Genomic DNA, 23,898 nt, shown 5'->3' with positions numbered 1-23,898 from the left:
ATGAGCTCCCCCGATGAGGTGTCTGTGTGGGGAACGGGTTTCGGCCCAGAGGACGGGGAGCGGGCCGGCGTCTGCCCGGCCGGCCCAGCAGTACCGCGGGGACCCAACCCAGGCCCCGAGCCCGGGGAGCCGCGGAACGGCGAGAGCGGGGGCGGCTTCCCGGACCCCGAGGGCTTCCAGTCGGAGCAGGAGATGCTGGAAGCGGGAGGGCCGGTGCTGTGGGGCCGCGAAGGCCGACCTGGCTCCCCGGCTGACGACACGAGGGACCTCCTGGACCTGGCCGAGGAGTCTGCGGCGGCCATCCTGCGGCAGCTGGCCGACTGGGACGTGCCGGGCGTCCGCAGACACCCGTCCCCGGAGAGCTGCGCCGCCTTCGAAGTGTCCGCCGTGTGGGCCGGCCTCGAGGCGGGTCCCGGCGGTCGAGGAGCGCCCGCCCAGAGCTGTGGGGAAGCGCCGCCGGCTCCGTCCGGCCCTCTCCACATCGGTGGGCCCGAAGCGGACCGGGCCTGGGGGAACCCTAAGAGAGGCCCTAAGCGTAGGTTGAACGTGGCTGCGGATCGCCAGCGGCTCCCCGAGGAAGGCCTGGCCTGGCTGCTGTCCGACCCCGAGTCCTCAGATGAGTTCAGTGAGACACAGCTGATGACGGTGAGCACTTACCCCAGAGGAGGAGGCCAGGCCGAGCCCAGCAGACCCGAGGATCCCGGGGACACTCCCAGACACTCGAATTTCCAAGTCAGGGAGAATTTCCTTCACGTGCCAGGCTCTTCCCTGTCCTCGGCTCCGCGAGGACTCACTTCGGTTGTGGAAACGCAGGGCGTTGGAGAGCAGGGCATCTCTTCCCCTAAGAAAATGCAGAGCGTGCTCTGGGGGAAGGGGGGCAGCAGGCCCAGCTACCCGGGAGCTGCTGCTGCTGCTGCTGCTGCTGCAGGTGGCCTGCCGCGGGTCACTCCTAGGAAGAAGGGGGCCCAGGAGAAGAAATCCCTCGGGGGAGCCTCCAAACTTGCCCTGGGGAGAACCTTCCCTTCCGGGGGAGAACGAATCTCGGCAACTCCCCTGGAACCGGCCACCTTGCCCCCAATCTCTGGTATTCCGCTGCTTGGGAGATCCAAGAGGTATACCTTGGTCCCTTCGGGAACCGAACAGTCCAAGCACACCGGCGCTGGGAAGGAATCCGTGGCCAGGCGGGCAAGGGAGTCTGAGGCGGTGGCGGGAGAAGATAAGGACCCAAATAGAGACCCAGCCGCAAAGGGCCAAGTGAGTAGGCCATGCTCCTCCTCTCTGCCCACTCTTCCCCCCCACCAGCTCCAACCGCCCCCAGGACACACGTCTTCACCCATGCTGCCTCTGTCCATCCCTCAGAGGTCGTCATTGGGTGCCCCTCGGTCACTGGGTCATTAGGATGCCAGATCGGGCTCCTTTTACTAGGGACAAACATTAAGGTAGCACTTCGGGTGTGCTGGGCCCGGTTCTCCACCCTTGGCCTGTTTCCAGCCTCCTCTGCGAGACTGGTGCTGGGATGGAAGGGAGGGCTGGTAGCTGAATTGGGTCGGGGGATCCCTTAAAAGTTTCCCCGAAAAGCCTCAGTATTTACACTCACCAGCTTCCTGAATCCTACTTCCTAGCTGTTCCCCAGACCTTCCTTGCAGGGGGCCTGGGCTTTCTCAGTGCCCCAGTGTTGTCCCTAGATCAGCTCTGCCTGCTGGCCCGGGGCTGACTGAGGGAGAAAGTGCTAATGAGATCAGCCTTTCAATTCCCTTCCCAATTCCCTGCCTCACCCCGGCCCCACATCACACAACTCTCTCTCTCTCTCTCTCTCTCTCTCTCACACACACACACACACACACACACACACACACACATCCTTATTCCAAATCGGTGAGAAATTTTTGTTTCAGCTGCCAACTCACAGGCCAGGCACATCTTTTCCACGCATGCATCGTGGAAAAGCCTGCAGTGATGACCTCAACACCAGAGGCCCCCAAGATCCAGGAAACTCAGAGCGCTTGGCCCTGAACCAGGGAGAAGTCGTGCCCAGGATGCCTGTCCCCTCAGGTGAGTGTCGTGGGTTTGATATGAGGGGAGGGGAGAGGGGTTGAGGACAGAAACCTCTGGCTCTGTCTCTGCTGGGGGCACAGCCTTGCTCCCAGGCAGCTTCTCCCACAGGAGACGGGGTGCTGGCAGGGCTGGCCTTGAGCCACATCATCCTCTGTGTGGGGTTTGTGCGGCCGGGGTGATCGGTGGCAGTGCCCCAAACAGCTCCTCCGGGTGTAGACTTGCAGGGGAACAGCGTTTTCTGTTAAGTCCTGTTCGCCCACATTGCTCTCCCACGTGCTGGCTGTGGCTGCAGCTCTGGGAGGGTCGAATGCAGAGCCACAGTCTTTGAGGACCACAGTGGTGAAATGGCTGCCCCTGGGGAACAGGGGAGGCAGGCCCAGGGAGAAGGTTCGGGCTGCTGGGCAGAGCAGGGGCGGCTTGTTGCCAGCGGAGGGTGGTGCTGCCTCACCTCACGTTAGACCCCGCTTGGCCCTTTCCACCTCACTGGGAGCCTGGGAAGCTGGATTGTGTGTCCTTTCCCTCTCAGGTGACCGGGAGCCACTTGACCATCCCCCAAGACCAGAAAGGCAGCAGCAGCCACTGGGAACGCCAGGCTGTCCTTCGGTAATGCTTCCTCTGGCTCCTGGAAATGCAGGTCCAAACTCGAGAGTGGGATCTGGGTCCAAGTTCCACTGACATGTGTGGGGCCCCCCTCCCCTGCCCCCATCACGTACCCCACGGAGGGAACCCACCTCCTTTCCACTGAGGAGCCCTTGCCAGTCTAGCCACCCGGCTCTGGGATGGAGGGCCCGGGGGAGAGGAGAAGGTGGAGGAGAGAGGAGGCCAGAGTATACTACTCATTTCTCTTCCTCCTGTGTCTGCTGGCCTAGTGTCTCGTGCTACAGAGAGAAACAGACGACTTTAAGGAGCAACTTGGTATGAGGAACCAGGGACGGAGAGCGGTGTCTTAGTGCAGAACCCGGGTGGGCACCTGGGGTGTGGGTGGGCTGCAGGTGCAGTCGGCTCGCAGGGACCAACATCCCTGTGGGGAGGAGAACCTAGCAGGCCTGGCCCTGGAGCCGGCTGTGCATGTACAGCTGGGCGTGTGTACAAGTAGCAAAGTACTGTCTGGACTGCATGCACACTTTGCCAACCAGACCAGTTCTAGGGAATCTCCTTCTGATAGGACTTTTAAAGATGCCTCGTTGATTTTTCCCTTGAACTGCTGCTTGGTGTGGCTTCTAAGGTTCTTGTTGGATTGTTTGTTTGTTTGTGTGATGAGTTCTGACTGGTTGTGGCACAGCCCACAGCCTGAGAGGTGCTGGCACATTTTGTTTCCCTTTAGGAACCGGTTCCACATTCAATTCGGGTGGTGGGGAGTGATCAGGCCCAGAGCTCTTTGCATCGGGTCTGGAGGGGTTTTCAGGTTGCAGGGCTAGGCGGTTCCTCACGGGGATACGGGGACCGGCTTCTATATCCCTCTGTCTGGAGCACCTGCTAATGCCTGTCCGTGTTGCAGCCGCCATGCAGTACCTGGCTGACAAGTTCCAGACCCTTTGAAGTGAGTGTTACGCACACCGTACCCCTTCCCACAGTCCTGGCTGTTGAGCAGGGCTGGGGGCTGGCCCTGGCTTGAGGCTCTTCCCTGACTCCGCTGTTTCACAGGTTGAGCCCAGTGTCTTCCTGCAAGAGGAGCAGCTGGTACCTTTGGGGCCCGGGAGCTGTGGCCAAGTTCGTTCCCTCCTGTTCTGCCTCAGCTAGGGCTTCCTCTCCCCCTTGTTTTGCCCCCGCCCCACCCTAGTTTCACAGCATTTTCCAATTAAAGTGCCTCTCATATTCTGTGTTCTGCCTTCTCTCTGGAGGTGTAGGGGTAGGGGGCCGGGGTGGGACGCTGCTCCACATCAGAGCCTTTTCCAGAACAGTATCTCTGGCATCCTGTGGTGGGGACTCTGGGCCAGCCTCTGCTACCATCCCTGCAGTCAAGCCAGCGGAGTGCCCCAGGTCTGGGTCCTGTGTGGGCTCTGCCTGGCCACATTGGCATGTCCTCCCTTTCCCCCGAAGGCCCTCTTCTAGTTCTCTCCAAACCCCCCTCCTCCTTTGGGGTCTGGCGGTTCCCATTCATCTCTGCCATTCCCCCTCCCCATCAGCAGGAACTCATGACCCCCTTCCAGAACTCCAATCTGGAAGCTTTCACATCCTCCCTGCTCTAGCCAGCTGACCACCCTCCTCCAGCCTGGTCGTCTCTATACCCTTGAGTGGAAATTGGCCCGTCAGGTTCTATGGCAAGGGTGGTTAGTAGGTCTGTGTTCTTGCATGGTCCCCGTCAAATACTCTTCCACCAGCCCCATGACACAGATTTTCCTGGAAATGATATTTCCGTGTCCCAGCTCAATCTCCCAGACTGCCTCTTTAGGACACACGAGATTGAGTCCGAACTCCATGTTCGATTTCCCCCTCACTGGAGGTTGGGGAGCACTTCCTTCCGTCAGCCAGGACCCAGGGCTGTACCTGCCTGAGACTCAGAGGGACAGATTTGTGTTTGACTGAGGTGAGGGTGGTTCCGCCTGACACCGTTCTCGAAACACCGGTGTTTTACTACACAAAAGAGGGTATGATGGTAGATAGGACCTTCCAGGTTGGTGACTGTGTGTCCCTGTGTGTGAATAAAAGTAATCAGGGATAATCTCCCTTGAAGGAGAAAGATGTGATTCAGGGAGTAGAGGCTGGTCCAGGTTCCATAAGGCATTGAATGAGCAAAATCAAGGGTCGGATCTGTTTTGTTCAAGGGTTGTCGTTAAATTCCCAAAACATAGGAGGGGGATGATGCAGAAGTCACCAAACCGCACGACAGGGTGTTGGGATGCTCAAAATGTTGGATTCGCTGCAGGAGGCTCTCGATCCTACTCTGTGATCCTATGATGTCTGACAAGTACTGTGGGTGTGGATGGAATGAGATTGGGAAGGGTGGCTCCTCAGAGTAGCTCATCTTAGCATCAGGGGACCCATATATGAGACCACCCAACATGAGCTACCCGGGACAGGGGCGGGATGGGCGCAGTGAGGATGGGAAGTAAGGAGTGACTGTACCTGGACAATGGGGAGCACTTGGGTCCACCCTTCCCCCATATTCTCACCCTGACTCGCTTCCAGAGTTCATGGCATGAGCTCAGGTGGACAGACCACATGTGGGGTGGGACAGTCACCGACCTCAGGGTCAGAAAAGAACGTTCGTGGCACTTAATCCTTCCACTCAAACCCCTCCCTGGAGAAGGTGGGCTTGACTGCTTAGTTTACAGCTTTGACCCTGAACCTGATCCAGTGGTTATTGCTTGGCGGTGTAGCACATCTTGCTGCTGTCTGAGTGACTAAGTTTGGCAGAGACCTTCCAGCTGAGGTTTCTGCTCACCGAGACGTGCAGGCAACTTGTGCCTGGGGAGAAGTCCAGCACCAGCACCAGCACCGCCTGTCGGCAGAGGGGGTCACGGGGCTGTGGTCACCAGGGTGAGGAAATAGAGAAGCTTGTTGAAAGGGAGGTGACATGGGAGGGCGTGACCTCAACCCTTGGTGATGCATTTTCCCTGCCTCCCTTCCCTCCACTGAGCACACCATCTCTCTGTTCCGTGTTCTGACCAACTACCGCAGAAAAATGTTGCTGGAAACATGTATATCACAGGCTGTGGCTTGGCCCTGAGCTTTCCAGTTCCAGAGGGAAATAGTGGCAGGTCATACATCTGGGCCCCTGTGGGTAGGAGAAGGTCAGAACCCCGCCCTCATTCAGTTCACCCCATTTGCCTTTCCCCTCAAGCCCCTTCTCCAGCCTGGGAGACAGTGGCGGCTGGCCTGGAGAGCCCTAGGCCCCATCCTGCCTGCTTCTGCTCCCTGCCCAATTACTGGGAAGATGCCCCCTCCCCACCCCACCCACTCCACACCAGCACCAGCCCAACCACAGGCCAACTGCTCTCTCTGGACTCTTGGGGGGAACTGACACAAACAAAGAAAGTAGGTGTAGGTGAACCCTGGAGAGGGAGCTGGGTGTGGTGGGCAGAGTAATCCTGCCCAAAGGTTTCCAAATCCTAATTCCTGCTGTTGACTTATATGTTACCTTGCATGGCAACAGGGGGTTAAGCTTGCAGATGCAATAAAGGCTGCTACTCAGCTGAATGAAGGTGGGGAGACTCTCACCTGCATTGGCCGGGTCTGGCCAGACACATTGGGGCTGCCTGGGTTGCCATGTCGGCTGTCCCTGCATGATTCCAGGGCGCAGCATTCAAATGACTGCAGTGTGCTTGGTGCTCCCTGTGCTTGTGCAGTGTTGAAGTCCTGGTAATACCACTCAGACACAGGTGGAGGCCAGGCCGGTAGTTTTGGATCCTCCTTTGTCCAAGCCCCCTCTCTTGTCCTTTTGATGCACCCACCGGCCTGACTTTTACAGTAACCATTCACTTTCTTTTAAAGGTTTTACAATTGCTATTTAATAAAATAACCCTTCCAAAGATATAAAAGACAAATTACATTGAATTAAATATAAATCAAACACACCACACATATGCACATTGTAGAGACCATAAGCCCTCAATTAGACAAATAATTATTAACTGATCACTCCATGTAACTATACTCAGTTGATGGAGAGGTACATTGCCCATCCAGAAGTCCCCTATGTGTCCCTTTGTGTGAAGGAATCCAAATGGATAAGTCTACATACTGCCTGATTCCATTTATTTCACATTCTTGAGAAATCCAAACTATAGGGATAGAAAACAGATTGGTTGTTGCCTGGGTCTGGGGGTTGAGACAAGGCATTAAACTACCAAAGAGCATGAAGCAATTTTGGGGCTGATGAAAATGCTTTTTGTTTTTGTTTTTGTTTTTTTGTTTATTTTGTTTTTTTTTAATTAATTAATTTATTTAGGCTGCTTTGGGTCTTTGTTGCTGTGCGCGGGCTTTCTCTAGTTGCGGTGAGCGGGGGCTACTCTTCACTGCGGTGCGCGGGCATCTTATCACGGTGGCTTCTCTTGTTGCAGAGCACAGGCTCTAGACGCACGGACTTAAGTAGTTGTGGCACGTGGGCTCAGTAGTTGTGGCGCATGGGCTTAGTTGCTCCACGGCATGTGGGATCTTCCCGGACCAGGGATAGAACCCCTGTCCCCTGCATTAGCAGGCGGATTCTTAACCACTGTGCCACCAGGGAAGTCCCTGCTTTTTGTTTTGATTGTGGTGGTGGTTCTGTAACAGAATGTGTTTATAGAGGCTCATAGACCTTGTATGTAACTTATATCTCAATAATCCCATATTATTAAAAAAATTATAAAAAGTAGAATTCAACTGCAGGAATAAAAAACTGTAGAAAAAACAAACAGATGGAGGCTAAGCAATATGTTACTAAACAACCAATGGATCACCGAGGAAATCAAAGAGGAAAACAAAAAATACCTAGAGACAAATGAAAAGGAAGACACAATGATCCAAAACCTATGGGATGCAGCAAAAGCAGTTCTAAGAGGGAATTTTATAGCAATACAATCTTACCTCAGGAAACAGAAAAAATCTCAAAGAAACAACCTAAGGTTACCTAAAGCAACTAGAGAAAGAACAAAGAAAACCCGAAGTTAATAGAAGGAAAGAAATCATAAACATTAGAGGAGAAATAAATAGAGATAAAAAAAAGCAATAGAAAAGATCAATGAAACTAAAAGCTGGTTCTTTGAAAAGATAAAAAAAATTGATAAACCTTTAGCCAGACTCATCAAGAAAAAAAGGGAGAGGACTCAATTCAATAAAATTAGAAATGAAAAAGGAGGAGTTACAACTGACACCACAGAAATACAAAGGATCATAAGAGACTACTACAAGCAACTATATGCCAATAAAATGGACAACCTAGAAGAAATGGACAAATTATTAGAAAGCTAAAACCTTCCAAGACTGAAACAGGAAGAAATACAAAATAGGAACAGACCAATCACAAGTACTGAAATTGAAACTGTGATTTTAAAACTTCCAGCATACAAAAGTCCAGGACCAGATAGCTGGCTTCATGGGCAAATTCTAGCAAACATTTAGAGAAGAGTCAACACCTATCCTTCTGAAACTCTTCCAAAAAATTGCAGAGGAAGGAACACTCTCATACTCATTCTACGAGACCACCATATCACCCTGATACCAAAAGCAAAGATACCACAAAAGAAAAAAGAAAAGAAAAGAAAATTACAGGCCAATATCACTGATAACCATAGGCACAAAAATCCTCAACAAAATACTAGCAAACCGAATCCAACACTACATTAAAAGGATCATACACCATGATCAAGTGGGATTTATCCCAGGGATGCAAGAATTTTTCAATATACACAAATCAATCAGTGTGATACACCACATTAACAAACAGAAGAATAAAAACCATATGATCATCTCAATAGATGCAGAAAAAGCTTTTGACAAAATTCAACACCCATTTATGATAAAAACTCTCCAGAAAGTGGGCATTGAGGGAACCTATCTCAACATAATAAAAGCCATATACGACAAACCCACAGCTAACATCATACTCAATTGTGAAAAGCTGAAAGCATTTCTTCTAAGATCAGGAACAAGACAAGGATGTCGAGGGAGGGGCAAGATGGCGGAAGAGTAAGACGCGGAGATCACCTTCCTCCCCACAGATACATGAGAAATACATCTACACGTGGAACTGCTCCTACAGAACACCCACTGAACGCTGGCAGAAGACGTCAGACCTCCCAAAGGGCAAGAAAATCCCCACGTACTTGGGTAGGGCAAAAGAAAAAAGAAATAACAGAGACAAAAGAATAGGGACGGGACCTGCACCAGTGGGAGGGAGCTGTGAAGGAGGAAAGGTTTCCACACACTAGGAAGCCCCTTCGTGGGCAGAGACTGCGGGTAGCAGAGGGGGGAAGCTTCGGAGCCACGGAGGAGAGCGCAGCCACATTGGTGCGGAGGGCAAAGCGGAGATTCCCGCACAGAGGAGCGGTGCCGACCAGCACTCACCAGCCCGAGAGGCTTGTCTGCTCAGCCGCCGGGGCGGGCGGGGCCTGGGAGCTGGGGCTCGGGCTTCGGTGCTAGCCGGGAGGGAGTCCGGGAAAAAGACTGCAGCTGCCAAAGAGGCAAGAGAATTTTTCTTGCCTCTTTGTTTCGCGGCGCGCAAGGAGAGGGGATTCAGAGCGCCGCCTAAACGAGCTCCAGAGACGGGCGCGAGCCGCGGCTATCAGCGCGGATCCCACAGCAACAGGGACGCAGAGGGAAAAACGGAGAGATTCCCGCACAGAGGCTCGGCGCCGAGCAGCACTCACCAGCCCGAGAGGCTTGTCTGCTCACCCGCCGGGGCGGGCGGGGGCTGGGAGCTGAGGCACGGGCTTCGGTCGGATCCCAGGGAGAGGACTGGGGTTGGCTGCGTGAACACAGCCTGAAGGGTCTAGCGCACCACAACTAGCCGGGAGGGTGCACGAGAAAAAGTCTGCAGCTGCCGAAGAGGCAGGAGACTTTTTCTTGCCTCTTTGTTTCGCGGCGTGCAAGGAGAGGGGATTCAGAGCGCCACTTAAACGAACTCCAGAGACGGGCGCGAGCCGCGGCTATCAGCGCGGACCCCAGAGACGGGCATGAGACGCTAAGGCTGCTGCTGCCGCCACCAAACAGCCTGTGGGCGAGCACAGGTCATTCTCCACACCGCCCCTCCCGGGAGCCTGTGCAGCCCGCCACGGCCAGGCTCCCGTGATCCGGGGACAACTTCCCCGGGAGAGCGCACGGCGCGCCTCAGGCTGCTGCAACGTCACGCCGGCCTCTGCCGCTGCAGGCTCGCCCCGCCTCCTCCGTACCGCTCCCTCCCCCCGGCCTGACTGAGCCAGAGCCCCCGAATCATCTGCTCCTTTAACCCCGTTCTGTCTGGGCGGGGAGCAGACGCCCTCAGGGGACCTACATGCAGAGGCGGGTCCAAATCCAAAGCTGAACCCCGGGAGCTGTACGAACAAAGAAGAGAAAGGGAAATCTCTCCCAGCAGCCTCAGAAGCAGCGGATTAAAGCTCCACAAACAACTTGATGTGCCTGCATCTGTTGAATACCTGAATAGACAACGAATCATCCCAAATTTAGGAGATGGACTTTGGGAGCAGGATATATTAACTTTTCCCCTTTTCCTTTTTTTTGTGACTGTAGATGTGTATGCTTCTGGGTGAGATTTTGTCTGTATAGCTTTGCTCTCACCGTTAGTCCTAGGGTTAGGTCCGTCCGTTTTTTTTTTTTTTTTTTTTGGCTTAAAAAATTTTTTTTCCCTAATAAATGTTTTCTTAATAATTTTTTCCTTATTTTGTATTTTTAAAAAAAAATTTTTAATAAGTTTTTTCATATTTTTTATTTTAAAAAATTAAAAAATTTTTTTTCTTAATAAATTTTTTCTAAATAATTTTTTTCTTATTTTTAGTATAAAAAATTAATAAATCTATTTTTAAAAATTAAAAAAAAATTTTTTTCTTAATAAATTTACTCTTAATAATTTTTTTTCTTATTTTTTATTATAATTGCTTTATTTTATTTTATTTTATCCTCTTTTTTTCTTTCTTTCCATTTTTCTCCCTTTTATTCTGAGCCGTGTGGATGAAAGGCTCTTGGTGCTCCAGCCAGGCATCAGGGCTGTGCCTCTGAGGTGGGAGAGCCAACTTCAGGACACTGGTCCACAAGAGTCCTCCCAGCTCCACGTAATACCAAACGGCGAAAATCTCTCACAGATCTCCATCTCAACATCAAGACCCAGCTTCACTCAACGACCAGCAAGCTACAGTGCTGGACACCCTATGCCAAACAACTAGCAAGAGAGGAACACAGCCCCATCCATTAACAGAGAGGCTGCCTAAAATCATAATAAGGCCACAGACACCCCAAAACACACCACCAGACGTGGACGAACCCACCAGAAAGACAACATCCAGCCTCATCCACCAGAACACAGGCACTAGTTCCCTCCACCAGGAAACCTACACAACCCACTGAACCAACCTTAACCACTGGGGACAGATACCAAAAACAACGGGAACTACGAACCTGCAGCCTGTGAAAAGGAGACCCCAAACACAGTAAGATAAGCAAAATGAGAAGACAGAAAAACACACAGCAGATGAAGGAGCAGGGTCAAAACACACCAGACCTAACAAATGAAGAGGAAATAGGTAGTCTACCTGAAAAAGAATTCAGAATAATGATAGTAAGGATGATCCAAAGTCTTGGAAATAGAATAGACAAAATGCAAGAAACATTTAACAAGGACGTAGAAGAACTAAAGAGGAACCAAGAAACGATGACAAGCACAATAAATGAAATTAAAAATACTCTAGATGGGATCAATAGCAGAATAACTGAGGCAGAAGAACGGATAAGTGACCTGGAAGATAAAATTGTGGAAATAACTACTGCAGAGCAGAATAAAGAAAAAAGAATGAAAAGAACTGAGGACAGTCTCAGAGACCTCTGGGACAACATTAAATGCACCAACATTCGAATTATAGGGGTCCCAGAAGAAGAAGAGAAAAAGAAAGGGACTGAGAAAATATTTGAAGAGATTATAGTTGAAAACTTCCCTAATATGGGAAAGGAAATAGTTAATCAAGTCCTGGAAGCACAGAGAGTCCCATACAGGATAAATCCAAGGAGAAACACACCAAGACACATATTAATCAAACTATCAAAAATTAAATATAAAGAAAACATATTAAAAGCAGCAAGGGAAAAACAACAGATAACACACAAGGGCATCCCCATAAGGTTAACAGCTGATCTTTCAGCAGAAACGCTGCAAGCCAGAAGGGAGTGGCAGGATATACTTAAAGTGATGAAGGAGAAAAACCTACAACCAAGATTACTCTACCCAGCAAGGATCTCATTCAGATTTGATGGAGAAATTAAAACCTTTACAGACAAGCAAAAGCTGAGAGAGTTCAGCACCACCAAACCAGCTTTACAACAAATGCTAAAGGAACTTCTCTAGGCAAGAAACACAAGAGAAGGAAAACACCTCCAATAACAAACCCAAAACATTTAAGAAAATGGGAATAGGAACATACATATCGATAATTACCTTAAATGTAAATGGATTAAATGCTCCCACCAAAAGACACAGACTGGCTGAATGGATACAAAAACAAGACCCATATATATGCTGTCTACAAGAGACCCACTTCAGACCTAGAGACACATACAGACTGAAAGTGAGGGGATGGAAAAAGATATTCCATGCAAATGGAAATCAAAAGAAAGCTGGAGTAGCAATTCTCATATCAGACAAAATAGACTTTAAAATAAAGACAATTACAAGAGACAAAGACGGACACTATATAATGATCAAGGGATCGATCCAAGAGGAAGGTATAACAATTGTAAATATTTATGCACCCAACATAGGAGCACCTCAATACATAAGGCAAATACTAACAGCCATAAAAGGGGAAATCGACAGTAACACAATCATAGTAGGGGACTTTAACACCCCACTTTCACCAATGGACAGATCATCCAAAATGAAAATAAATAAGGAAACACAAGCTTTAAATGATACATTAAACAAGATGGACTTAATTGATATTTATAGGACATTCCACCCAAAAACAACAGAATACACATTTTTCTCAAGTGCTCATGGAACATTCTCCAGGATAGATCATATCTTGGGTCACAAATCAAGCCTTGGTAAATTTAAAAAAATTGAAATCGTATCAAGTATCTTTTCCGACCACAACGCTATGAGACTAGATATCAATTACAGGAAAAGATCTGTAAAAAATACAAACACATGGAGGCTACACAATACACTACTTAATAACGAAGTGATCACTGAAGAAATCAAAGGGGAAATCAAAAAATACCTAGAAACAAATGACAATGGAGACACGACGATCCAAAACCTATGGGATGCAGCAAAAGCAGTTCTAAGAGGGAAGCTTATAGCAATACAAGCCTACATCAAGAAACAGGAAACATCTCGAATAAACAACCTAACCTTGCACCTAAAGCAATTAGAGAAAGAAGAACAAAAAAACCCCAAAGCTAGCAGAAGGAAAGAAATCATAAAGATCAGATCAGAAATAAATGAAAAAGAAATGAAGGAAACAATAGCAAAAATCAATGAAACTAAAAGCTGGTTCTTTGAGAAGATAAACAAAATTGATAAACCATTAGCCAGACTCATCAAGAGAAAAAAGGAGAAGACTCAAATTAATAGAATTAGAAATGAAAAAGGAGAAGTAACCACTGACACTGCAGAAATACAAACGATCATAAGAGATTACTACAAGCAACTCTATGCTAATAAAATGGACAACCTGGAAGAAATGGACAGATTCTTAGAAATGCACAACCTGCCGAGACTGAACCAGGAAGAAATAGAAAATATGAACAGACCAATCACAAGCACTGAAATTGAAACTGTGATTAAAAATCTTCCAACACACAAAAGCCCAGGACCAGATGGCTTCACAGGCGAATTCTATCAAACATTTAGAGAAGAGCTAACACCTATCCTTCTCAAACTCTTCCAAAATATTGCAGAGGGAGGAACACTCCCCAACTCATTCTATGAGGCCACCATCACCCTGATACCAAAACCAGGCAAAGATGTCACAAAGAAAGAAAACTACAGGCCAATATCACTGATGAACATAGATGCAAAAATCCTCAACAAAATACTAGCAAACAGAATCCAACAGCACATTAAAAGGATCATACACCATGATCAAGTGGGGTTTATTCCAGGAATGCAAGGATTCTTCAATATACGCAAATCAATCAACGTGATACATCATATTAACAAATTGAAGGAGAAAAACCATATGATCATCTCAATAGATGCAGAGAAAGCTTTCGACAAAATTCAACACGCATTTATGATAAAAGTCCTGCAGAAAGTAGGCATAGAGGGAACTTTCCTCAACATAATAAAGGCCGTATATGACAAACCCACAGCCAACATTGTCCTCAATGGTGAAAAACTGAAACCATTTCCACTAAGATCAGGAACAAGACAAGGTTGCCCACTCTCACCACTATTATTCAACATAGTTTTGGAAGTGTTAGCCACAGCAATCAGAGACGAAAAAGAAATAAAAGGAATCCAAATCGGAAAAGAAGAAGTAAAGCTGTCACTGTTTGCAGATGACATGATACTATACATAGAGAATCCAAAAGATGCTACCAGAAAACTACTAGAGCTAATCAATGAATTTGGTAAAGTAGCAGGATACAAAATTAATGCACAGAAATCTCTTGCATTCCTGTATACTAATGATGAAAAATCTGAAAGTGAAATTAAGAAAACACTCCCGTTTACCATTGCAACAAAAAGAATAAAATACCTAGGAATAAACCTACCTAAGGAGACAAAAGACCTGTATGCAGAAAATTATAGGACACTGATGAAAGAAATTAAAGATGATACAAATAGATGGAGAGATATACCATGTGCTTGGATTGGAAGAATAAACATTGTGAAAATGACTCTGCTACCCAAAGCAATCTACAGATTCAATGCAATCCCTATCAAACTACCACTGGCATTTTTCACAGAACTAGAAAAAAAAATTTCACAATTTGTATGGAAACACAAAAGACCCCGAATAGCCAAAGCAATCTTGAGAACGAAAAATGGAGCTGGAGGAATCAGGCTCCCTGACTTCAGACTATATTACAAAGCTACAGTAATCAAGACAGTTTGGTACTGGCACAAAAACACAAATATAGATCAATGGAACAGGATAGAAAGCCCAGAGATAAGCCCACGCACATATGGTCACCTTATCTTTGATAAAGGAGGCAAGCATATACAGTGGAGAAAAGACAGCCTCTTCAATAAGTGGTGCTGGGAAAATTGGACAGGTACATGTAAAAGTATGAAATTAGAACACTCCCTAACACCATAGACAAAAATAAACTCAAAATGGATTAAAGACCTAAGTGTAAGGCCAGACACTATCAAACTCTTAGAGGAAAACATAGGCAGAACACTGTATGACATAAGTCACAGCAAGATCCTTTTTGACCCAGGTCCTAGAGAAATGGAAATAAAAACACAAATAAACAAATGGGACCTAATGAAACTTAAAAGCTTTTGCACAGCAAAGGAAACCATAAACAAGACCAAAAGACAACCCTCAGAATGGGAGAAAATATTTGCAAATGAAGCAACGGACAAAGGATTAATCTCCAAGATTTACAAGCAGCTCATGCAGCTCAATAACAAAAAAACAAACAACCCAATCCAAAAATGGGCAGAAGACCTAAATAGACATTTCTCCAAAGAAGAGATACAGATTGCCAACAGACACATGAAAGAATGCTCAACATCATTAATCATTAGAGAAATGCAAATCAAAACTACAATGAGGTATCATCTCACACCGGTCAGAATGGCCATCATCAAAAAATCTAGAAACAATAAATGCTGGAGAGGGTGTGGAGAAAAGGGAACACTCTTGCACTGTTGGTGGGAATGTAAATTGATACAGCCACTATGGAGAACAGTATGGAGGTTCCTTAAAAGACTAAAAATAGAACTACCATATGACCCAGCAATCCCACTACTGGGCATATACCCTGAGAAAACCATAATTCAGAAAGAGTCATGTACCAAAATATTCATTGCAGCTCTGTTTACAATAGCCAGGACATGGAAGCAACCTAGGTGTCCATCATCGGATGAATGGATAAAGAAGATGTGGCACATATATACAATGGAATATTACTCAGCCATAAAAAGAAATGAAATGGAGGTGTTTGTAATGAGGTGGATGGAGTTAGAGTCTGTCATACAGAGTGAAGTAAGTCAGAAAGAGAAAAACAAATACAGTATGCTAACACATATATATGGAATCTAAGGGAAAAAAAAAAAAGAGGTCATGAAGAACCTAGTGGCAAGATGGGAATAAAGACACAGACCTACTAGAGAATGGACTTGAGGATATGGGGAGGGGGAGGGGTGAGATGTGACAGGGTGAGAGAGTGTCATGGACATATATACACTACCAAATGTAAAATAGATAACTAGTGGGAAGCAGCCGCATAGCACAGGGAGATCAGCTCGGTGCTTTGTGACCACCTAGAGGGGTGGGATAGGGAGGGTGGGCGGGAGGGAGATGCAAGAGGGAAGAGATATGGCAACATATGTATATGTGTAACTGATTCACTTTGTTGTAAAGCAGAAGCTAGCACACCATTGTAAAGCAATTATACTTCAATAAAGATGTTTAAAAAAAAAAAAAAAAGGATCTTGCTGTGATTTATGTCATAGGGTGATCTGCCTATGTTTTCCTCTAAGCGTTTGATAGTGTCTGACCTTACATTTAGGTCTTTAATCCATTTTGAGTTTATTTTTGTGTACGGTGCTGCGGAGTGTTCTAATTTCATTCTTTTACATGTAGCTGTCCAGTTTTCCTAGCACCACTTATTGAAGAGGGTGTCTTTTCTCCACCATATATTCTTGCCTCCTTTATCAAAGATAAGGTGACCATATGTGCATGGGTTCATCTCTGGGCTTTCTATCCTGATCCATTGATCTATATTTCTGTTTCTGTGCCAGTACCATACTGTCTTGATTACTGTAGCTTTGTAGCATAGTCTGAAGTCAGGGAGCCTGATTCCTCCAGCTCCGTTTTTCTTTCTCAAGATAGCTTTGGCTATTCGGGGTCTTTTGTGTTTCCATACAAATTGTGAAATTTTTTGCTCTAGTTCTGTGAAAAATGCCTTTGGTAGTTTGATAGGGATTGCATTGAATCTGTAGATTGCTTTGGGTAGTAGAGTCATTTTCACAATGTTGATTCTTCCAATCCAAGAACATGGTATATCTCTCCATCTATTTGTATCGTCTTTAATTTCTTTCATCAGTGTCTTAGAGTTTTCTGCATACAGGTCTTTTTTCTCCTTAGGTAGGTTTATTCCTAGATATTTTATTCTTTTTGTTGCAAGGGTAAATGGGAGTGTTTTCTTAATTTCACTTTCAGATTTTTCATTGTTAGTGTATAGGAATGCAAGAGATTTCTGTGCATTAATTTTGTATCCTGCTACTTTACCAAATTCATTGATTAGCTCTACAAGTTTTCTGGTAGCATCTTTAGGATTCTCTATGTATAGTATCATGCCATCTGCAAACAGTGACAGCTTTAATTCTTCTTTTCCAATTTGGATTCATTTTATTTCTTTTTCTTCTCTGATTGCTGTGGCTAAAACTTCCAAAACTATGTTGAATAATAGTGGTGAGAGTGGACAACCTTGTCTTGTTCCTGATCTTAGTGGAAACGTTTTCAGTTTTTCACCATTGAGGATGATGTTGGCTGTGGGTTTGTCATATATGGCCTTTATTATGTTGAGGAAAGTTCCCTCTATGCCTACTTTCTGGAGGGTTTTTATCATAAATGCGTGTTGAATTTTGTCGAAAGCTTTCTCTGCATCTATTGAGATGATCATATGCTTTTTCTCCTTCAATTTGTTAATATGGTGTATCACATTGATTGATTTGCGTATATTGAAGAATCCTCGCATTCCTGGGGTAAACCCCACTTGATCATGGTGTATGATCCTTTTAATGTGCTGTTGGATTCTGTTTGCTAGTATTTTGTTGAGGATTTTTGCATCTATGTTCATCAGTGAAATTGGCCTGCAGTTTTCTTTCTTTGTGACATCTTTGCCCAGCTTCGGTATCACGGTGATAGTGGCCTCGTAGAATGAGTTTGGGAGTGTTCCTCCCTCTGCAATATTTTGGAAGAGTTTGAGAAGGATAGGTGTTAGCTCTTCTCTTAATGTTTGATAGGATTCACCTGTGAAGCCATCTGGTCCGGGGTTTTGTTTGCTGGGAGATTTTTAATCACAGTTTCAATTTCAGTGCTTGTGATTGATCAGTTCATATTTTCTATTTCTTCCTGGTTCAGTCTCGGCAGGTTGTGCATTTCTAAGAATTTGTCCATTTCTTCCAGGTTGTCCATTTTATTGGCATATAGTTGCTTGTAGTAACCTCTCATGATCCTTTGTATTTCTGCAGTATCAGATGTTACTTCCTCTTTTTCATTTCTAATTCTATTGATTTGAGTCTTCTCCCTTTTTTTCTTCATGAGTCTGCCTAAAGGTTTATGAATTTTGTTTATTTTCTCAAAGAACCAGCTTTTAGTTTTATTGATCTTTGCTATCATTGCCTTCATTTCTTTTTCATTTATTTCTGATCTGATCTTTATGATTTCTTTCCTTCTGCTAACTTTGGGTTTTTTTTGTTCTTCTTGCTCTAATTGCTTTAGGTGTAAGCTTAGGTTGTTTACTTGAGATGTTTCTTGTTTCTTAAGGTGGGATTTTATTGCTATAAACTTCCCTCTTAGAACTGCTTTTGCTGCATCCCATAGGTTTTGGGTCGTCGTGTTTTCATTGTCATTTGTTTCTAAGTATTTTTTGATTTCCTCTTTGACTTCTTCAGTAATCTCTTGGTTATGAAGTAGTGTATTGTTTAGCCTTCATGTGTTTGTATTTTTTCCAGGTTATTTCCACTATTTCATCAAAAAATTGATATCTAGTCTCATAGCATTGTGGTCAGAAAAGATACTTGATACGATTTCAATTTTCTTAAATTTACCAAGGCTTGATTTGTGACACAAGATATGATCTATCCTGGAGAATGTTCCATGAGCACTTGAGAAGAATGTGTATTCTGTTGTTCTTGGATGGAACGTCCTATAAATATCAATTAAGTCCATCTTGTTTAATGTACCATTTAAGGCTTGTGTTTCCTTATTTAATTTCATTTTCGATGATCTGTCCATTGGTGAAAGTGGGGTGTTAAAGTCCCCTACTCTGATTGTGTTACTGTCGATTTCCCCTTTTATGGCTGTTAGTATTTGCCTTATGCATTGAGGTGCTCCTATGTTGGGTGCGTGAATATTTACAATTGTTATATCTTCTTCTTGGATTGATCCCTTGATCATTATGTAGTGTCCGTCTTTGTCCCTTGTAATAGTCTTTGTTTTAAAGTCTATTTTGTCTGATATGAGAATTGCTACTCCAGCTTTCTTTTGATTTCCATTTGTATGGAATATGTTTCTCCATCCCCTCACTTTCAGTCTGTATGTGTCCCTAGGTCTGAGATGGGTCTCTTGTAGACAGCATATATACGGGTCTTGTTTTTGTATCCATTCAGCCAGTCTGTGTCTTTTGGTTGGAGCATTTAATCCATTTACATTTAAGGTAATTATCAATATTTATGTTCCTATTACCATTTTCTTAATTGTTTGGGTTTTTTGTTGTAGGTCTTTTCCTTCTCTTGTGTTTCCTGCCTAGAGAAGTTCCTTTAGCATTTGTTGTAGAGCTGCTTTGGTGGTGCTGAATTCTCTTAGCTTTGGCTTGTCTGTAAAGGTTTTAATTTCTCCATCAAATCTGAATGAGATCCTTGCTGTGTAGAGCAATCTTGGTTGTAGGTTTTTCTCCTTCATCCCTTTAAATATGTCCTGCTACTCCCTTCTGGCTTGCAGAGTTTCTGCTGAAAGATCAGCTCTTAACCTTATGGGGATTCCCTTGTGTGTTATTTGTTGTTTTTCCCTTGCTGCTTTTAATATTTTTTTTTTGTATTTAATTTGTCATAGTTTGATTAATATGTGTCTTTGCGTGTTTCTCCTTGGATTTATCCTGTATGGGACTCTCTTTGCTTCCTGGACTTGATTAACTATTTCCTTTCCCATAATAGGGAAGTTTTCAACTATAATCTCTTCAAATATTTTCTCAGTCCCTTTCTTTTTCTCTTCTTCTTCTGGGACCCCTATAATTCGAATGTTGGTGCATTTAATATTGTCCCAGAGGTCTCTGAGACTGTCCTCAATTCTTTTCATTCTTTTCATTTTCTTTATTCTGCTCTGCAGTAGTTATTTCCACTATTTCATCTTCCAGGTCACTTCTCCGTTCTTCTGCCTCAGTTATTCTGCTATTGATCCCTTCTAGAGAATTTTTAATTTCATCTATTGTGTTGCTCATCACTGTTTGTTTGCTGTTTAGTTCTTCTAGGTCCTTGTGAAACGTTTCTTGTATTCTCTCCATTCTATTTCCAAGATTTTGGATCATCTTTACTATCATTATTCTGAATTCTTTTTCAGGTAGACTGCCTATTTCCTCTTCATTTGTTAGGTCTGGTGGGTTTTTACCTTGCTCCTTCATCTGCTGTGTGTTCTTCTGTCTTCTCATTTTGCTTATCTTACTGTGTTTGGGGTCTCCTTTTCGCAGGCTGCAGGTTCGTAGTTCCCGTTGTTTTTGGTGTCTGTCCCCAGTGGCTAAGGTTGGTTCAGTGGGTCGTGTAGGCTTCCTGGTGGAGGGGACTAGTGCTTGTGTTCTGATGGATGAGGCTGGATCTTGTCTTTCTGGTGGGCAGGTCCACGTCTGGTTGTGTGTTTTGGGGTGTCTGTGGCCTTATTATGATTTTAGGCAGCCTCTCTGCTAAGGGATGGGGTTGTGTTCCTGTGTTGCTAGTTGTTTGGCATAGGGTGTCAGCACTGTAGCTTGCTGGTCGTTGAATGGAGCTGGGTCTTGGCATTGAGATGCAGATCTCTGGGAGATTTTCGCCATTTGATATTACGTGGAGCTGGGAGGTCTCTTGTGGACCAGTGTCCTGAACTTGACTCTCCCACCTCAGGGGCACAGCCCTGACGCCTGGCTGGAGCACCAAGAGCCTGTCATCCACACGGCTCAGAATAAAAGGGAGAAAAGAAAGAAAGAAAGAAAGAAGAAGATGAAATATAATATAATAAAATAAAGTAAAATAAAATAGTTATTAAAATAATAAATAATTATTTGAAAATTTTTTAAGCAATAAAGAAAGAAAAAAAAGAAAGAAAGAAGAGAGCAACCAAACCAAAAAACAAATCCACTAATGATAACAAGTGCTAAAAACTATACTTAAAAAAAAAAACAAAACAAAAACCAGACAGACAGAACCCTAGGACAAATGGTAAAAGCAAAGCTATACATACAAAATCATACACAGAAGCATACACATACACACTCACAAAAAGAGAAAAAGGGCTAAATATATATATATTGTTGCTCCCATAATCCACCTCCTCAATTTGGGATGATTCGTTGTCTATTCAGGTATTCCACAGATGCAGGTACATCAAGTTGATTGTGGAGATTTAATCCGCTCCTCCTGAGGCTGCTGGGAGAGATTTTCCTTTTTCTTCTTTGTTCGCACAGCTCCTGGGGTTCAGCTTTGGATTTGGCCCCGCCTCTGCATGTAGGTCACCTGAGGACGTCTGTTCTTCACTCAGACAGGACGGGGTTAAAGGAGCAGCTGATTCGGGTGCTCTGGCTCACTCAGGCCACAGGGAGGGAGGGGTGCGGAATGCTAGGCGAGCCTGCAGCGGCAGAGGCCAGCGTGATGTTGCACCAGCCTGAGGCACGCCATGTGTTCTCCCGGGGAAGTTGTCCCAGGATCACGGGACCCTGGCAGTGGCGGGCTGCACAGGCTCCCGGGAGGGGTGGTGTGGATAGTGACCTGTGTTTGCACACAGGCTTCTTGGTGGCCGCAGCAGCAGCCTTATCATCTCATGCCCATCTCTCCGCACTCATAGCCGCAGCTCGCGCCCGTCTCTGGAGCTCCTTTAAGTGGCGCTCTTAATCCCCTCTCCTCACGCACCAGGAAACAGAGAGGCAAGAAAAAGTCTCTTGTCTCTTCGGCAGCTCCAGACCTTTTCCCGGACTCCCTCCTGGCTAGCTGTGGCGCACTAGCCCCCTTCAGGCTGTGTTCACGCAGCCAACCCCAGTCCTCTCCCTGGGATCCGACCGAAGCCCGAGCCTCAGCTCCCAGCCCCCGCCCGCCCTGGCGGGTGAGCAGATAAGCCTCTCGGGCTGGTGCGTGCTGGTCGGCACCGATCCTCTGTGCGGGCATCTCTCCGCTTTGCCCTCCGCACCCCTGTGGCTGCGCTCTCCTCCGTGGCTCCGAAGCTTCCCCCCTCCGCCACCCGCAGTCTCTGCCCGCGAAGGGCCTTCCTAGTGTGTGGAAACCTTTCCTCCTTCACAGCTCCCTCCCACTGGTGCAGGTCCCGTCCCTATTCTTTTGTCTCTGTTTTTTCTTTTTTCTTTTGCCCTACCCAGGTACGTGGGGAGTTTCTTGCCTTTTGGGAGGTCTGAGGTCTTCTGCCAGCGTTCAGTAGGTGTTCTGTAGGAGCTGTTCCACATGTAGATGTATTTCTGATGTATTTGTGGGGAGGAAAGTGATCTCCATGTCTTACTCTTCTGCCATCTTGAAGCTCCGCCCCAATAAATTTTTTAGAAATACATTATGAACAGATACTGACATTTAATATTTATTTTTTCTAAACATGGTTTTCTCCCATAATCTGATAACGTGGATTGTTATATTACCTTATTTTCTGAAATTAAATCAAGTTTGTATTCCTGGGATGAATCCAGTCACAGCATATTATGTATTTTCCTTTTTTATATCCCGTAGGATTCAGTTTGCTAATATTCTGTTTCTGATTCTTGCTTCTATGCCATGAGTGTGTGATTGACCCATGATTTTCCTTTCTCGAACTGTCCTTGACAGGATTTAATATCAAGGTTATTCCATCCTCAGGAAATGAGTTGGGAAGTATCCCACCTTTTCTATTTTTTCTAAGATTTTGTGTCAAGTTGAAAATATTTATGCCTAGGATGTTTATCAGAATTCAGTGGGGAAGCCTGGAGGTTTTTTTGTGAAAGGTGTTTTGACTACTGGTATAATTTCTTTATGGTTACCTGGAACAATTCAGGTTGGCTATTCTTTCTTGAGTCAGTTTTGGCAAGTTATTTTTTTCTAAAAAGTGGTCACCTTTTCCTAAGTTTTCAAATTGTTTGGAATAAAATGGCCCATAATATCCTCTTTTTCCCCCAAATTTTATTTTTGAAAATATCTCTCCTACAGATAGTAGTTGCAAGAAAATTGCACAGAACACCCAAACATCCTTCACCTGGACTCACCCGTTATTAATATTTTGTCACATTTGTCATATTCTCTGTTTCTCTCTCTGTCTCTCTGTCTCTCTGTCTCTCTCTCTCTGTTTTGTTGAATCATTGGAGTTACTTTAAGACATTGCAGTATATCTTCTCCAAATATTTCAGCATGTATCTCTTAAGAAAAAGATTTGTCTGCTACAAAATCTTAATGCAATTATCATACTCAGAAAATTTAACTTTGAGACAATACAATTACCTACTATATGATCCTCACTCAAAATGTCCGATTGTCCCAATATTGTTTTTGTACCTGATTTCTTAAATAAATCTTGTTTCCAAATAAATTCATGCAGTGCATTTGGTTGTCAAGTGTCTTTAGTGTCCTTTAGAGTATAACAATTTCCTAGACTTTTTTTGGTCTTGCATGACATATTGACATTTTTAAAGATCCAATCCAGGTGTTTTTCAGAAAGCTTCTCGAATTGGGTTTGTCTGATTTCTGCTTCCTGATTCCATCAGGTTAAACATTTTGGCAGGAATATTACATAGGTGATGTCCTTCTCAGTGTGTGGCATCAGGATATTCTTTTTTTTTTCCAGTTTTATTCAGATATATTTGATATACAGCACTGTATAAGTTTAAGGTGTACAGCATAATGATCTGACTTACATACAATATGAAAGTATTATCACAATAAGTTTAGTGAACACCCATTGTCTTATACAGGTACAAAATTAAAGAAAAAAATTTTTTTCTTATGATGAGAACTCTTAGGATTTACTCTCTTAACCAGTTTCATATATAACATATGGCAGTGTTAATTATATTTATCATGTTGTACATTACATCCGTAGTACTTATTTATCTTATAACTGGAAGTTTGTCCCTTTTGCCCACCTTCATCCAATTCCCCTCCGC

General features: G+C 45.1%; 1 protein-coding gene across 1 annotated transcript; it reads left to right on the top strand.

Annotated features, from left to right (window-relative positions):
• LOC133081806 (uncharacterized protein CXorf49 homolog) lies at nucleotides 1–3,594 on the top strand. The gene is made up of 5 exons (XM_061178159.1): nucleotides 1–1,254; nucleotides 1,896–2,052; nucleotides 2,582–2,658; nucleotides 2,925–2,970; nucleotides 3,554–3,594. Exons 1-5 carry the CDS (start codon nucleotides 1–3, stop codon nucleotides 3,592–3,594), a joined length of 1,575 nt encoding a protein of 524 aa, XP_061034142.1.
• Nucleotides 3,595–23,898: the final 20,304 nt, after the last annotated feature.

Source organism: Eubalaena glacialis, chromosome X (assembly GCF_028564815.1).
Source record: "Eubalaena glacialis isolate mEubGla1 chromosome X, mEubGla1.1.hap2.+ XY, whole genome shotgun sequence".
Taxonomy (NCBI): Eukaryota; Metazoa; Chordata; class Mammalia; order Artiodactyla; family Balaenidae; genus Eubalaena; species Eubalaena glacialis.
Note: the sequence above shows the minus strand (reverse complement) of the source record. Positions and strands in the feature narration are given on the sequence as shown.

Excerpts from the sequence above, each read along its gene's own strand:
- LOC133081806 (XM_061178159.1), top strand. The coding sequence starts at position 1 with ATGAGCTCCCCCGATGAGGTGTCTGTGTGGGGAACGGGTTTCGGCCCA. Across the intron at positions 1,255-1,895 it reads ACCCAGCCGCAAAGGGCCAA|CTGCCAACTCACAGGCCAGG; the intron begins GTGAGTAGGCCA and ends TTTTTGTTTCAG. Across the intron at positions 2,659-2,924 it reads GAACGCCAGGCTGTCCTTCG|TGTCTCGTGCTACAGAGAGA; the intron begins GTAATGCTTCCT and ends CTGCTGGCCTAG.